The sequence below is a fragment of the Lygodium microphyllum genome, chromosome 11, assembly GCF_053477565.2.
Source record: "Lygodium microphyllum isolate KBCC chromosome 11, Lygodium_microphyllum_v1.1.10, whole genome shotgun sequence".
In the NCBI taxonomy this organism is placed as follows: Eukaryota; Viridiplantae; Streptophyta; class Polypodiopsida; order Schizaeales; family Lygodiaceae; genus Lygodium; species Lygodium microphyllum.
This window is the reverse complement of record NC_141145.1, coordinates 51,403,853-51,419,563: the sequence shown is the minus strand read 5'-3', so window position 1 is coordinate 51,419,563 and position 15,711 is coordinate 51,403,853. Positions and strand designations below refer to the sequence as shown.

General features: G+C 43.8%; 1 protein-coding gene across 1 annotated transcript in view; it reads right to left on the bottom strand.

Moving 5' to 3' along the window:
• The window catches only part of LOC148028809 (uncharacterized), a 104,995-nt gene that overhangs the window by 41,567 nt on the left and 47,717 nt on the right, over positions 1–15,711 (bottom strand). Inside the window, exons 4-8 of the mRNA XM_087687598.1 lie at positions 9,127–9,172; positions 8,974–9,032; positions 7,928–8,011; positions 7,489–7,576; positions 6,332–6,393 (exon numbers count right to left, since the gene is read on the bottom strand). Coding sequence (XP_087543724.1) covers positions 6,332–6,393; positions 7,489–7,576; positions 7,928–8,011; positions 8,974–9,032; positions 9,127–9,172 — 339 coding nt within the window. The remainder of the gene's footprint in view (positions 1–6,331; positions 6,394–7,488; positions 7,577–7,927; positions 8,012–8,973; positions 9,033–9,126; positions 9,173–15,711) is intronic.

Here is a 15,711-nt window from a genome sequence, read left to right as displayed (position 1 = left end):
CTGCTCTACATGCTCAAGAGTATTAAAGTCTCCCATCACAAACCCCTAGTAGGGCCTAGAGAGACACTGCAAGCCCTCCCAAAGTTGATGATGCTCCCAAGCTATGTCAAGTGCACACACACCTCGCAACCATAGAGCCTTGCCCTCATACATAATCTCCACAATCATGAATCTACTCCGAACATCCTAGCAAAGCAATAATGGCTGCAAGGAAGAGTGAACAACCAACAATCTATGAGAAGTATGACCACTAAAAACAAAGGAAAATCCTTGTGTACATAAATGGAATCAACCACATTGACTATTGCTTTGATCACATAGCATAGAAAACATCCCAATTACCAACAAAAGAGTTTTCCACATTTTGTAGTGTTTACAACTAGACAAAACACCTTGCCATTCCATAACACTCTCCTACGTGTGTGTGTGTGTGTGTGTGTGTGTGTGTGTGTGTGTGTGTGTGTGAACGTGAATAGATAGGCCTCCACTCAACCTCCACACTCACAAAAATGTTGATCGACAAAAACCATCAAAATAAATACCTTGGACTCACAAAAGCATAACGGGGGAATGGGAGGGAGAAGATAATGGTATCCCCCTCAATGGCACAACAATAAATACCTTGGAATCTGAGAGTGTTGCTATCCCCACAACCTTTATTCACCATTGATCGATGGAAAATAAAGGTCTTTAGCTCTTAGAGAACCTTTGTATTGATACAGTGTCGAGAAATGGTAGGATTTGCAAGGAGAAACACAAACTGTGTATGGCAACACAATGACAAAGAACCTTAGAAATATAGAAGGCGAATGAAGATGAATGATGAACAGTGAATCATGCTGACTGAATCATGTTGATGAAATGGAGTGAGAGAGAGTGAGTAAGCCTTAGGCTCGCCATGTCCATTGGACCAATATTGAGTGTTGCTTTTATTCCACGGCATTGAAAACATCCCAATTACCAACAAAAAGTGTTTTCCACATTCTATATTGTTTACTACCAGATGAAACACCTTGTTATTCCACAACACTCTCCTCTGTGTGTGTGTGTGTGTGTGAACGTGAATAGACAGGGCTCCACTCAAACTCCACCCTCACAAAAATGTTGATCAACAAAAACACTCAACACACCACTGCTATGGTTTCCTGAAAAGTGGTGAATAATCTGTCTCCCATGAGTTTTCTGAGTTTTTGAAGGAGCACGGCATTCAACACAAGCTCACCTCTACCAATCCCTTTCTTAGAATGGAGTCATAGAGCATAGGAACCAAACTATGATGAGCCTCAACATGAGCAATCACTAAACCACTCTAGATATCAAGTATCTTAATTGTGGTTGCTATAAAGAAGACCCTAAGAGGCAAAGCTAATGGATAGATAAAAAATTCACTCCCATCTAGTGGACATAGTACACATTATCCAACATAGCAAGAGTCGAACTTCGTCGATATCAAACTTGATGCAACAAATATCTTGAATCTTGCAAGGTCTAAGTATAAGGACTTAAGAAAAAAAATACAACATCACGTGGGGTCATATGGTATACAACTCCACTGTCCAGAATCCGAATAGTTGTATGGCCACAAGGGCGAGTAGGATGGGCCTCTATAGTAGCATCATCAACAATGAGACAACTCGCAAATCGGGACCAAGATCTCCACATTTGATAGTAGCATCATCAACAATGAGGCAACTCGCAAATGTGGACCAAGATCTCCACATCTAATATCTCTGCAAAGGTGAGGTGGGCCTATGAAGAAATGCTCTAAAAGTAAAAAGAAAAAAACTAATCGTATGGCAAAGCACAGGCTGATAAACTCATAAACATAATTAGAGTTAGGGTAACTCAAAAACAGTGAGCACAATGAATAATAAAGTGAATGAATAATGAATATACAATGCTCATGTAGCAAATACACTATGCAATGAATACTAAACCTCGAATTCTCATATCTCTAGAACTAAGGCAAAGGTTATGAGTTGTAGAGTGTATCATACTCCGGACGGATTCCAAATTGCAGAAAAGGCAACCTCCGAGTGTCAAACACCGACAAACACAACCAAGGAAGGCTGAATCTAATATAGATGACAGTGCGGGAGAGAGAATGACTAAAAACACAAGTACTTGAAGAAAGAGAAATTCTGCATGACAGTTGTTAGGTGCAAACACAACAGAAAATGGTGAGAAAATATCAAGATGATAGCCAAAAACCCAAAACACAACATTCAGAGGAGAGAGAAGATCATGGCGATTGCTATTAGCTAATGCCGACAACACCCAAGTATAGGTGACAACTCCTGGAACCTCGCGAAAACTGCAAACATGCGAGAAAGGCTAGAATCAAGCACCAAATAGTAGTAGATGACTAGTGGAAGCTCTAACCGCGATGCCCTCTACAAATGGGGTGTGGGCAACAGAGTTATGGCTCTTGAAACCTACAAAAAAGAGATCGAGGGAGAATGGTGGACTGCATGCATATTTATAGAAAGTTTGGGGCATCCAAATTAGGGTTTTGCATGCGGGACACAATAACTCTCTAGATTCGCATTTCTTTTTAAAATAAGAGATTTTATTCATTAATTAAGCATATTTTGGGGCTGTTTAAGTCAAGCTAACGCATTTTTAGCTCAACAGGGCCTGTCAGAGTGGTGGTCGTGCGACGATGCATGTATGAGGTGTGGGGGTTCCTCAAAGTAGTATATTCATTTTGTAGTCAATGCATACACCTTCAAATTTCTTGATGTTGCTCATTAATGCGAAGAGGATCAGGAAGGAAGGTCTAATGAAGAGGGGAGAGAATTCTAGGAGGAAAAGGAGAGTATGGGGGAAAGTGAGAAAGGAAGGTCTAGTGAAGAGCGGAGAAAAGTCTAGGAGGGAAAGGGGAGAACTTTAGAGGTAGAGAAGTTTGGAGTCAAAGAAGTCTGGGGAAGAGAAAAGTTAGGCAGAGAAGTCTAGAGAAAAATAAGCCTGGAGATAGAGAAGTCTGGGGAAGAGAAAAGTCACACAAAGAAGTTTGAAGTCAAGAAGTCTAGCTGAAAATACAGTATGCAAAGTGAATATAATAACCTTAAACCTCTGTGTCTCAGAGTGGACTCGGGCAAGATGAGTTAGAGAGTGTATCCTACTCGGAACAAATCCCGAATTGCAGCAAGTAGCCTCTGATGGTAATCAGCTTCAGTAAGCATAGATGAGAGTGTACAAACTATCTAGAACAGGCTGATCAATGCCGACAGCAAGACAGGTTGCACAGGAGGAAAAACGCAAACTAGAACAGCTCTGAATCAGGGTAGCAGGCAGAAATTGATGACAATGATGCAGGCGGCTGTTGTAGACTGAAATTGCAGCCCCCTGCTACTCCAAAAACTGTAGGCGACAGCATTGATGATGACATCAGCTTCCTGGATGAATTTGCATAGCTTGGAAGTGCTGGTGACAGCTCATCATGAACATCTCTCTCCGGAACGTGTGCACCTATATACCTATATAGATGAGGCTCGGCTGCCCCATCTCACCACCCTCTCACACTCCCTCTCTGGCACTGGAGAGTCGTGAGGGATGACCACATCACCTAGACCAGGAGCTGACAATCTTGCTAATAGAGTGAGCCCTCCACCCCACCCCCCATCATCAAAGCAAAGTTGGGGGCATCACGTACAGTACTACTCTTCGAAGCAGTGACCTTCCTGCACAGGTTACGCGAGCTCCTGCCCAAAGTTATCCCACATTGGCATTGACCTCCTCCAGACAACTAGCAACGGTGGGTGAGAGGAAATGTCGATACTCACAAATGGTGACGTGGATGACCTTGCATGGGCTTGGACATTGACTAGCTCCCTCTTTTTGACTATAGACTAGACAGCCCCATGCTCCCCCTCAATCAGTCCAAGCTGATTTAAATCATCACGAACAATGTTTTGAGAGTTGAGAAAGGAAGGACTTGGATCTAGCTACCTCTCCTTCTAGGACTGAAAATGGGATCTTAGCACAGCCATTTCTTACATCTTTTTCAGGATGCGGATTTGTTGTCCTACCACACTATATGGACACACACCTCTCCCATGGTATGCACACTGCTATTGGATAGATTCTAAGTTGAGTCATAGCACTTCCCAATAGTTATTGAATCAGAGTGCTTTGATACTTCAGGGTATACCCACATGCTCTCTAGGACCACTCGAGTACAGTTCTCATTAGCATAAAAGCTAGCACAATCCTGGCTTCTTTAATAGTTTTGTTTGCATTTATTACCACGAAGTCAATTGTATGCTGCATCTTCATGCCTTCAGTGGCAATTAGTGGTTTCAGCTCATAATCGTACATCAACATAAACGGGCTATACCTAGTAATCGAATGCTTGGCATTATTATAACCAAACTCGTCTGTGGAAGATAACACTCCCAATCAAATTGTCTACAAGAGACATGCATGCAACATTTCCTCCATGGTTTCATTTGTCAATTTGGTTTGTCAATTGGTCTTAGGGTGCTTCAAGGATGATATGGAAATAAAATCTTCCATTTCTAGAAGACCATTTGCTAGAAACAGCCAACAAACTTAGAATCACAGTTACTGACCATTTGTTTAGATAAATCAAAGTTTATAGAGATGCTTGATAGAGATACTAGCCAATTCACGGCTTTTAATGGTCATCTTCGTCAGAATGAATCAAGCCATCTTTGTCAATCGATCAACTATGACCCAAACTACATCACAACCTTGATTTGTATGAGGTAATCCTACTACAAGATCCTTGGAGATACTACTCCAGTAAAGGTACTGGCTAACTGAGGCCAAAGTCCAATGTAGGCAAGGGTATCCCACGCTTGGCACATCATGACCTTCGTACAAAACTTTCTTGCAGATTTCCTCCTCATCAGGCATACACACTTTGCCTTGTCCACGCATGGTAGCCCGCTTTTATTGGAATATTTTTCCACCATCTTGCTCTCAATAGCCAACTTTCAGGCATCCAAACCACAAAAGCTTCCTAAAGCTACTTTTTCCATCTTGGAGCACTTACCAGATTGCACCAAAGTGATGATCCATTTTGCAATGCCCCTTAAGAGAAAGATGGAAATCACTTAACATCTCATAGAAAGACAAAGCATTGACTTTATGATCAATGCTAGGCCACGGAGCAATGGTTATGGTCTTGTAAGGATGGACATCTACTTTGGAGAGGAGCTTGTAGGATTCTTCATCAAGTAAAGTTCAGCCTCGAATATGTTGTCTGTGATGCTTTTTTCTGTTAATCAATCAGTTAGGATGCCGCCTACTCTATAAGGTTGAGCTGCATGACAAGATCATCATTGAGGCTAGCTCATGTGAAATTGTGTACCTAGAGGCTCTGTCCATTCGACAAGTACTAAATCCTACCACATGGACATTAGAGCTGTTGGAAAATTGTCAATAGCCTCAAAGGGTGGCACATTTGGAAGGCCCATTGCAAGTCGATATTCAAGATTCAGCAGGGGAGAGCTTCTTAGTATCTAATCACTTTGGCAAAGCTCTAGTCATCCGTCATTCACTCCCTTAGAGACCATTGGAAGCAACTTCACAGGGACTCTTGACATCAATGGGAGCTTCAGTAGTAGTTCCTTCACACTTGGGGTTGCTATAGCATGTTTTGAACTTAACGGGACAGCAAACCCCAACAGTGTTATACTCCATCATGGCTTCTTTCTCCCATCCCCTCCAAATCACCTCAAGAGGCATTTGTACTTTGTCATATTTTCTTCTCAGTAATATAATTAGCCACTCCTTTTTTGCACACCCACAAAAAAAGAACAGTAATGCCTATTTCTTATTGTGGGATATTTCAAAATCCAAGAGCAAATTAGGAATATACTGATCATAATTTTTCCAAACGCACTTGTTTTAAACTCAATAAAAGTCAAATGTTATAGCCCGCCACTACTCTTCTATTTCTGGCCCCTGTTTTTCCCCTTCCCCTTTTGAGATGAGATGCAGTGTTATGGAAATAAAGCACACTCTCTGAGTTCTATTCCAGGGCATTTCTGACAGAGGGAAGGCTTACAGTCACAACTATATAATCTGCTCTGTTTGATATCACGAGTGCTCCTCCCAGACACCCCAATCTTAATACCCGGTCAGTCAAACAACTCAAGTGATCCCATTATATCTTTCAAAAACTGACAAAGGGATACATATATAAAACGTTTCTTCTCACATCTAAAATCCTTTATTTGCCAGAAAAGCTTTTATTTGATGAGGCAACTTTAAATTCAATTGCAAAACAGGATTTTCCGATTTCACATGTTCTTGTTTGACAAAATATGCACACCAATGAAGATCTTGATAAGCAGGTTACCCGACACTCTCCTGACTTCATAAAATACATCTCCATAGCATCCTCTCCTTGAAAAGCAATCACTACAGAGTTCAAAGCACTAACCTAAATTAAAATCTAAGGAAAAAAATGTAAATACTTTTGCAATATACACGCAACCGACAACAGCGCCTTTTGATACTAAATTATTTCCATACTAGACACTTACTTTTACAGAAAAGCAATAAGGAAAATGAACATAAGAGGATTCACATAGAAATATAAAGAATATTTTGCATGCATTAAAATCAATGTTGAGAATCCTATGGTAGATAGAGAAAAAATTGTTTGTATTCTTCCTAAAAATATATCTTCCCTTAAGATTGATGAGTTTCAATAATGCACAAAAATAAAATTTCACTAAAAGACAATGATATTGGCCAAATGAAGATAGATACTTCAAGGATATTATTTGTTATAGAAGTCTATAATTACTAGTTTTACTTATAATCATGGGCTTTGAAACATTTATATGGGTGTGCTCAAAACTTTATGCTTCTCCAAGATCTCATTCAGTTGCCAAATAGGTGGTAAAATAAATAATCCAATTTTCAAGGACCAAATGCCCATATTGTAGAGATGCTTCATCTCACCTCCAAGGCCTTTGATCCACTGATCAAGTTTTTGTGCACTTCTTTGCCTTAGATGCTTGAAGAAGTGCAAAATGGCAGAGGCATATCGTATGTGGGATCCACTGGTTGACGCTCAAGAGAGAAGACCTACAATTCCACTCATGCCATCATGGTCACCTTCAGGAGGTGGGACCCTCAGATGTGAATAAATGGATGGACAAGTCTAGCAGCAAAGCCTGTAGCTTGGCAGGAACAATCCCATTATTATCATGATTGGGAGATATAGAAGGTCTGCAACCATTGTGCTTCTTTGCAGGTTTTCCATCATTTTTTGCTCTTTTGCAGTTTCGGGCTTCCCCAAAAGTATGTATCCTTGACTCATCCTTGACAGGTGTTAGAGCCAATTTCTAAGTTGACGTTCGTATTCTAAGGATAGAGAAGGTCGTGCCTTGGGCTAACAGTTCAGATGGTAGAGTGCAGAGATCTAGTTTGCATCAACGTCCGAATCTTGTAATAGGTCCCCTAATTCAATGACTGCAACTTAACATGATAAGACATGGAACTTACCCCTATTTTTGGCATAAGTACGTGGAATAAGAAGACTTGCAAGTCGTTGAAGACTCTGATCTGAGATGCCGCACAACACTCTGATACTCTGCCAGAAACAAGATTTTCGTCTCTATGAGAAACATAATCCTTGTGCCAGAGTGTGTTCTAACACGCCAGTAAATTGAAGCACATATCTGAATGACTCCACTTCACTGGTTCAGCTTTGAAGCAATATCATGTGTGAATCATTACTTTTATTCACTTCCACAACTAAACAAAATTAAATTAAAAACTTGCATGTATCTTTATAAGCACCATTTATACAAGGAGAACATGAAAGGTCTTTTGTGGAAGACAGAAACAGGGTGTAAAAAACACAAAACCAAACTGAAATCCACCACATACAAGTAAGAGGTAACAGATTGAACAGACCAAGGAACAGTCTAACCTTAAGTACCTCCACTTTCTCCTTAACTTCCTGTGAGAGCTCAGTCTTCAAAACGCTATCATAATCTTGCTTTGTCAGAAGTACCAGCTCACACTGATTGGGAAAACACGTGATGCTTCAATTCAACATCATATCACAAAAACGTTCTTCTAAAATATGCAACAAATGTGCATCGGAGCTCAATGGTCTGAAATATGATTTCTTGTGCAGCACTTTTGAATGCAAGGGAAATATAATCAATTAGTGACGATTCTATGGCCTCAAACTTCAGCCATGAGTTTCCAATTTAATTACCAACATGCAAAAAAAAAGAGAGGAATACTAGGTCCACATGCAAACACACACCCAGACATACTTACACGAACATATGCAAGGGAAACATAAAACTTTTTCCATATACTTGTGGCAAAAAACAAACACTTAATAAGTCAGGGCATGCTTTTAAAAGAATGCAACTGTTTGATTGCTCAGATGACTTCTTCACAATTTTGCTTGTCCTTTTAAGTCCTGATTACATCTGTTCTGCTGACCTTTTCATTTGTAGTTATTGTTTCATGCCTGAAAGTAAGTGAGCTGCTCTCAGAATTAGATCCTCTAAACCTTAAACAGACATAAAGCCTGATTATCTAACAAGTTATACACTACCAGTCCAAAGAATTATTTCAGAGAGTTTTGCTTGCACAGTAAATTTGGACAACTATATTGAAACAAAGCCTTTATATGATGGTATACATAGCTAAAATACCTCAGCCGATCTTCTCTAACCAGCACACCTTCACCAAAATGATCACCAGGTTTCAAAATAATTGGACCTTGCAATCTTTTACCAAGGGTGGCAACCTTCACCATAACCACCCAGTTTTAAAGTCCATAATTTTTCATGCCCTGACTCAAGTACATGTAATTTGCCATTTGAGTACAATTTCTGGATCAAGCAGCCAACTTTCTTGCCGTAGGACTTAAGAACCAAAACCCTGACTTTTATTGGTAGGGGAAAACAGGTAAACTTGCTTGTTCAGGTATGCAGAAAGACATAAACAACGAAAGCATTTTACCTTAACAGAACCTGTGAAGATAATGTATAATGAATCTGCCAAATCCCCCACTTTGTATACTGGTTTAAGAATGGAACAATCAAACAATCTCAGGCTTGCTTTGAAACAGTATCCATGAAGATAGAAGGGATATGATGAGTCATTTTATCTTACCAATAGTGTTGCTGTCAATCTCTTGGTATCTAAAGAGTTTGCACACCTGCAGTTCCAAATCACACGGAAACATTAAGCGGTCAAGGAAACTATTCTTTCATCCATCCTTAGGGGTAAGGGGATATTAAGTCAAATTGGACAAGAATAGATGAGTATGCAAGCACTAAAGAAGGGAAGATTCAGGACTCCAAAGGTCACCAAGGGCTATTTTTCAAAAAAAGCGAATTGTATACCACCTTCTAATGCATGAGCATCACAATGAGAATGAGCCTGATTCTGCTATATTCCTACCTCCAATGCTTGAATGAATAGCCAATCAAGAGGTCTATAATGCCACACCATGTGGGTCCAAAAGAGAAAGAAAGTGCCAAAATCCCAAGTCCTAAGAAAAGTATCTCTCTTCCTTCTCTTTTTTTCTTTGCGAGTAAAATGTGGCTGATTATATTACTCAAAAAAACTGATTACAACGGAGTACTCATGCTCAATAGGCAAGCTGGAGCTGATGAAAGTCACAAATACATCATGTACACAACCTCCAGTACCTGACAGATGGGTAGAGCCTCCAAACCAACCACTACGCACGACCCTACCTCGATAATGAATATCGTGTCCTGCATCCCGGCCTCATACAAAAGGTGACGGCCCTCGCTAACCGCTTGCCAGCAGAAAGCTCCCCATGAGATACATCCAAGGCTAGGTGCTATACGGCGAAGGATGTAGCATGCTCCTCTCCACATGAGCTACGCAACCTCACACGACCAAAGGCAATGCTTTGGAGTTTCCAGAGGCTACTATGTGCAGCGTTTACAACCTCCCTCCTGCATCTACGTAAGCCAATTTCCCACCGCCAAGCCTCCATGTGCCACTAGCCATAAAAAATATGATACCCTCCTCAACCTCCAGCTATCCCATAGGCGGCGCCAGAAGGTCCATCGGAAAGGCTCCGTGATGATGTTATGCTCCGTCCAGTGCCTACTACTTGATGGTGCCCACTCCATATCCTCCTGCATCAGTACGTGTCTGCCAATCCTGACAGTGTACTCCAAGAACCTTGGTGGCTTCTCGGCGACCGCAGTGGCCAACCATAGCCACTCTCCCGGATTCCACTCCAGCTCATCAATTTCCCTGCCCTCCCAGATTCAGAGGCGCCACTCCCTAAGCTCCTGCCAAAAGACAAAAGGGTATGTCTTCCCCTGAAGGCCAATTGCCCTTTGTCAAGAGCCAACCGCCCCCCCCTCCTGTACGGTGAAAAAAATCCCAGGTGGAGCGTCGCCCACTCTACTTGCCACCTATAGGGGGATGCCTGCTGGTGAAAACTTAGCAGTCCATACCTCTCTGGGATTTATCGGCTCTCGTATCGAGGGAGTAAGCCACTCGCGAGATACTACTGTGTCTATCTCCCTTCTCTTCAACTCCACTCCTCTCTGGTAGCCTGATACTCACTGCAGCACCTCCTCATCCACCATCTTGTACACCTCCCGCCATGTCCTGATGGTACGAGCCAGGCCAGCCTCCCAACCAGCTCACTAGATGTGGGGGCGCTTGCCAATCTGTGCCCCTCCCCGATCTCTGACCTGGGGGTTCCAAATCACCGGCTGATGATCTATCTCCTCCTTGCAACCTGGGGGTTTCTAGATCAAGGCTTGCCGAGGCCTTACCACACGCGGAGCAAGCTGCAAAGGAAAGGTGATCGGGCGGGGGGGGAGTGATCTGGGCTGGCGTGAAGATCCATCTAAGGAACAGTCTCCACTCACCGCCAAGCCTCGGTCTACAATCCTGAAGACCCTCCTGCAATAGGACCTTTCAAGTGTGCCCTCCTGGTGTGAGACCGCGGATAACTAGCTTGCCCAAGAGGGCCATACTCTGATACTCTAGGTCTATGATCCTAAGCCCTCCCTCTAAGTGATGCCATATGATGGTCGCCCACGCTACCCTGGCCCTGGAATCCCTGGAGCCGTCTGACCCAGACCAAAGGAAGTTCTGCACTAGGCGGCAAAGGTGCACTACGCAGGATGAGGAGAAGCACCAACACGAGGCGATGTACCAGGCTGTCACTAGGAGAACCTGCTTAACCACCAAGGCTCGGCCGGCTAGTGAGAGGCGAGCCGTGCTCCAATAGGTCAGCTTCCTCCGAATAGAATCGAGGACTAGAAGAAACTGCTGGGTGGGAGTGATGTCAAGTCCCCACCTGGAACCCTAGGTACCGGACAGTCTGCCCTCTGCTCACCCATCTAAATCCTAGGTAAACATCCCACTCCATGCTAGAGTCTAGGTCTGTGAGAAAACCAACCAACTTTCGCCAATTGATTTTTGCTCCCGCTGCAGAATAGAACACCTCACGAGCCAGTCTCACTCTCTCCAGTATCAATTCATTGTCCTCTACGTAGAGTGTTGTATCATTTGCATACTCTTGACTCTACCAACTCAATCTCCTCTCTCACTAGAAGTTGGAGGCCGCGTAATCCGCTCACACGTGACCTAAGGAACTAAGACATCGCCTCTGCAAAGAGTAGGAACAAGTACGGGGGAAGGGGGTAGGGTGCAGCCCTGCCAGACTGATCTCTCTAGCCGAAACTCCTCCCCTCGCCTACCACCTATGAAAACCCTGCAAGTGGCCGATCTGTAAAGTGCGGAGATCCCGTGAATCCAAGCTTGGGGAAAACCGAATCTCACCATGGCGCCCTCTAGAAAATCCTAGTCCACCCAATCATAAGCTTTCTCAAAATCCAAGAGAAGTGCGGCCAGTCTCTGCCCACTGTGCTGAGCCCACTCTGTCACCTCAAAGAAGGTGAATACATTGTCTAGGATGCTCCTATCCTGGACCAAGTGTATCCGTGTGTCATGGATGATGTCTGGAAGCACAGGGCATAGTCTCCTACCAATCATCTTTGCTAGTGCCTTATAGGCCACTGACAATAAGGTGATCGGTCTCCACTAGAAAAGCTCCAACCGGTCTCCCCCTTTGGGGAGAAGACTGATAAGGCCTGCCAAAAGACTCCCTGGCATCTGTCCTAAAGTGAAAATCGCCTGGAAGGCCATCAGTAGGGGATCCTTCACCACTTCCTAGTAGGTAGTGAAGAAGGCCTTAGAGAGGCCATCCTCTCCCGAGCATTTCTGCCCGTCTTATGTATGGAAAGCCTCCTCTACTTTCTTCTCTATGAAGGGGGCTAGGAGGGAGCGTCCCATCTCCTTTGTGACGAGGGACGGGGTGTGATCCCAGACCTGCTGTCTACATCAATGTCCTCGCTGAGGCTGTCTCCTGCTGGGAAAGGCGTTTGTAGTAGTCAGTGGCAATCTCCATCACCTCGTCTGGGCTAGAACAAGTCCTTCCATACTGATCTCCAAGGTTGTGTATTTACTCTCCTGAGTTGTGAGGCTACTGCACTTGGAAAAACTCCTTGCACATCGTGTCCCCCTTTCGCGACCAGAAAGCTGCTTGCTCCAGTCAAAAAGTGAATGAAGAAGCTCATTTGGAACAGTGCAGGAGAAGGCAGCCAGGGAGAGCCAAACAATAGATCTGTCCAACTATATCTTCAATTTCAAAGATGGATCTACACACCTATCTCTCTCCACGCAGGGATTCGCCCAACTTTGTCTTCAATTTCAAAGGCGTAAATTCCTCTAGCACACCTTCCACCAAGGCTTGTATAAGGGCCTCCCAAGTCCATAAATCCCTCCAACACCAGGGCTCATTCCAAACTCAAGGGTCTTCCAGATCCATAAATCCCTCCAACACCAAGGCTCATTCCAAACTCAAGGACCTTCCAGATCCATAAATCTCTCCAACAAACGATCCACCACGGCTCGTATAAAACTCAAAAAGCCACCCGACTACTCTAGCAATACCGTCCGACTCACCACCCGGCAGTGCCATGAGACTGGCACTCAACTAGGAGAGGGATAATGTTTACTGCAAAGTGAAGGAAGCGGAAAACGAGGCACCAATAGGAAAAGCGCAAGGCGGAAAAAAGGAAAGGTGCCCTACAAAAGAGTGGGCCCGAAGGAAATCTAAAAGCATGGGAACAACCACCAAGAGTCCAAAGATGCAAGAGGCCAAAAGCAAGAAGGCGCACCTTTAAATATAAAGGCGAAGCCAAAACCTCTATAAAAGAGTGCCAGGCTCCCCTCTGTGCAATTTGTAACCATGAATGGGCAGAAGGACCAAGCTAGGAAGAGAGGAGAACAAATGACAAAAAGGGCCTAGGCCATGCCATGTAAAAAAGGGGGATAAGGGGATGACCGCCCAAAAGGGATTTAGGGTTTTGTATATAAAGTTCAAAAAGTGAATGAGAGCTTATTCTTTGGTGTGTGGCAAAGTGGACTCTTCTTCTTCTCTTCCTCTTTTTTCTTGCTTGCTTGCTTGTGAGTGCTTGAGGGAGGGAGGGAGTGTGTGAGGGTGAGGAATCTTGGAGGTGAAGCCCTCCTCCATCTCCTCTCTTCTTCTTCTCTTCTCTTCTCTCGTCTTGTGCATGGCTATGGGAGATGGAGCTTGAAGGAAGAGGCTTGAGGATGCTTGAGCTTGCATCACAAATCATGGAGCTATCGGAGTGCTTGAGAGAGGAAGCAACTCAATCGAGCATCAAGGTAAGCTCACTACACTTGTAGAGAGGGATAGCGCATCAGCTATGTGAGAGGTAACCATTAGTGCTCGCTTGAAATGCTTGAATAATAAGCGCTCCGTGGATCTTGGCGGTTGATCTTGATTGAGCCCGCCTCTACAATCTATTATTTCTTGCTATTTTTGCTGACCTATTTATTGGCCTTGTTTTTCACACTCTCAATCAGTTGTGCTCCTAGTTTTCAGATTGTTGTAGACCATGGAAACTACTTTCGGGGTTCACAGAGATCAAGATCTTCGAGATGGAGACATACGTAGACATTCTCTCTACACCCATGTACATTTCTCCATCCTTATACAACATTCTTCACTGTAGATTTTCTACATTTCACTACCTCTCTCTCTCTTTTTTTCGTAAAAGGTAATTGTATTAATTACGAAAAAAAGTACAAGATAACTTGATTACAAGATACATGACGCCAATCCAGGCCATCATGTAAAGATGGGCTAAGTGCTACATGTTACAAAGTTATGGCAAGGGGGCAGATGAAATAGCCATAAGCCAGGGACGGAAGTCCTCCCTAGAGAGCAAATCAGAATGCCGGAGAAGATCTAACTGCCAATACAAAAGGCCCTTAAGCCTCACAATATGTCGCTGAACATTATAGGCGGAGTCAAAAAGAAAAGCATTCCTAATTGTCCAGTTATGCCAACAACCCCAATATCGAAGAAAATGATACATGAGCTTCATATGTGGCTGTGCAGGAGTGGTGTATTTGGGCTGCCCGAAAACCCAATCAAAGGGGCGCAGCGTGACTCCAACCGCTCCTTGCCAAACAGCCGACAAAAAGAACCAGATTTTTTTTGCGACAGGGCAAGAAATAAATCTGTGGCGGGCTGATTCCACCGCAGTGGTGCAAAAGAAACAGTTGCCATTGGAAATTCGTCGCTTGGAAAGAGCCGACGCAAGCGGAAGACCACCAATCATCACTCTCCAAAGAAATACTTTACATTTGAAGGGGGTCTTGTTCAACCAGCCCTCCATCACAGTTGCCCTCCACCAGGACCGGGATTTTCATAGGCCCCATAAAGCATTGGCTTTGGTAAGTAACCATTGTTGATCTTTGATCAGAATATGATAAACTTGATTAGCAGAAGCTTTGCTTAAAGGCAGCCGGCCTTGTAGGTCCCAATCCTGCCAGGGATGATCTGAAGCAAGGGCAGGAAAGGGTTGTCTGCTCTGGAGCATCCGCAAAAGCTGTTCCCATAAAGGCCTATATCCCCGCGGAATCCTGTAAAGCCTCCTGGCTGTACGAAATGAGATAAGCACATTGCGACTAGCAAGGGTGGCATCCGCGACCGAAGACAAGCCCAGACGAGCCATCCGGTTGAATTGTGGTCTAAGCTCATTTTTGCCTTCCCATGCAAGTAAACGCGAGACTGCCAATAATTCCAATTGAAAAGAATTCGTAGTCAAGCGATCCTCCGCTGGATGCCACTGAGCCTTTAGAAGGACCCGTTTCCAGGAAAATACCAAATGATTGAGCAGCGACGAAGAGGAACTGGAGAACCTCGAATCAGCATTAAGAACATGCCACCACGAAGTCCGGATTTGGGTATTGCCATGTAGAAGCCCATGGCTCTCAAGGAGATAACGGGCTATATCGACCCATGGATGATGATCCGAACACATGGCGCGGAAGAGAGACCAACGGAGTGGCTGCATGTGAATTTGGGCATCTAAAATAGCTCCGCCACCCATGCGTTTAGGGGTGCAGGCATGCGACCACGAAATCCAGGAGATACCTGCATGCAATGAGTCCTTCTTCCATAGCATGAAGCGAATAGACTGAGTAAGAGCATTGAGAGTGGTAGTAGTCCAGGGAAATAATGGCAAAAAATATGTCAGCATTGGCAGCATAATTGTCTGGGCCACTTTGAGACGAATATGGAAGGGCCAGGCTTGAGATTTCCAATACATAAACTTGGCCACCATTTTCTGAGAAATCCACTGCAGAAGCTGCTTT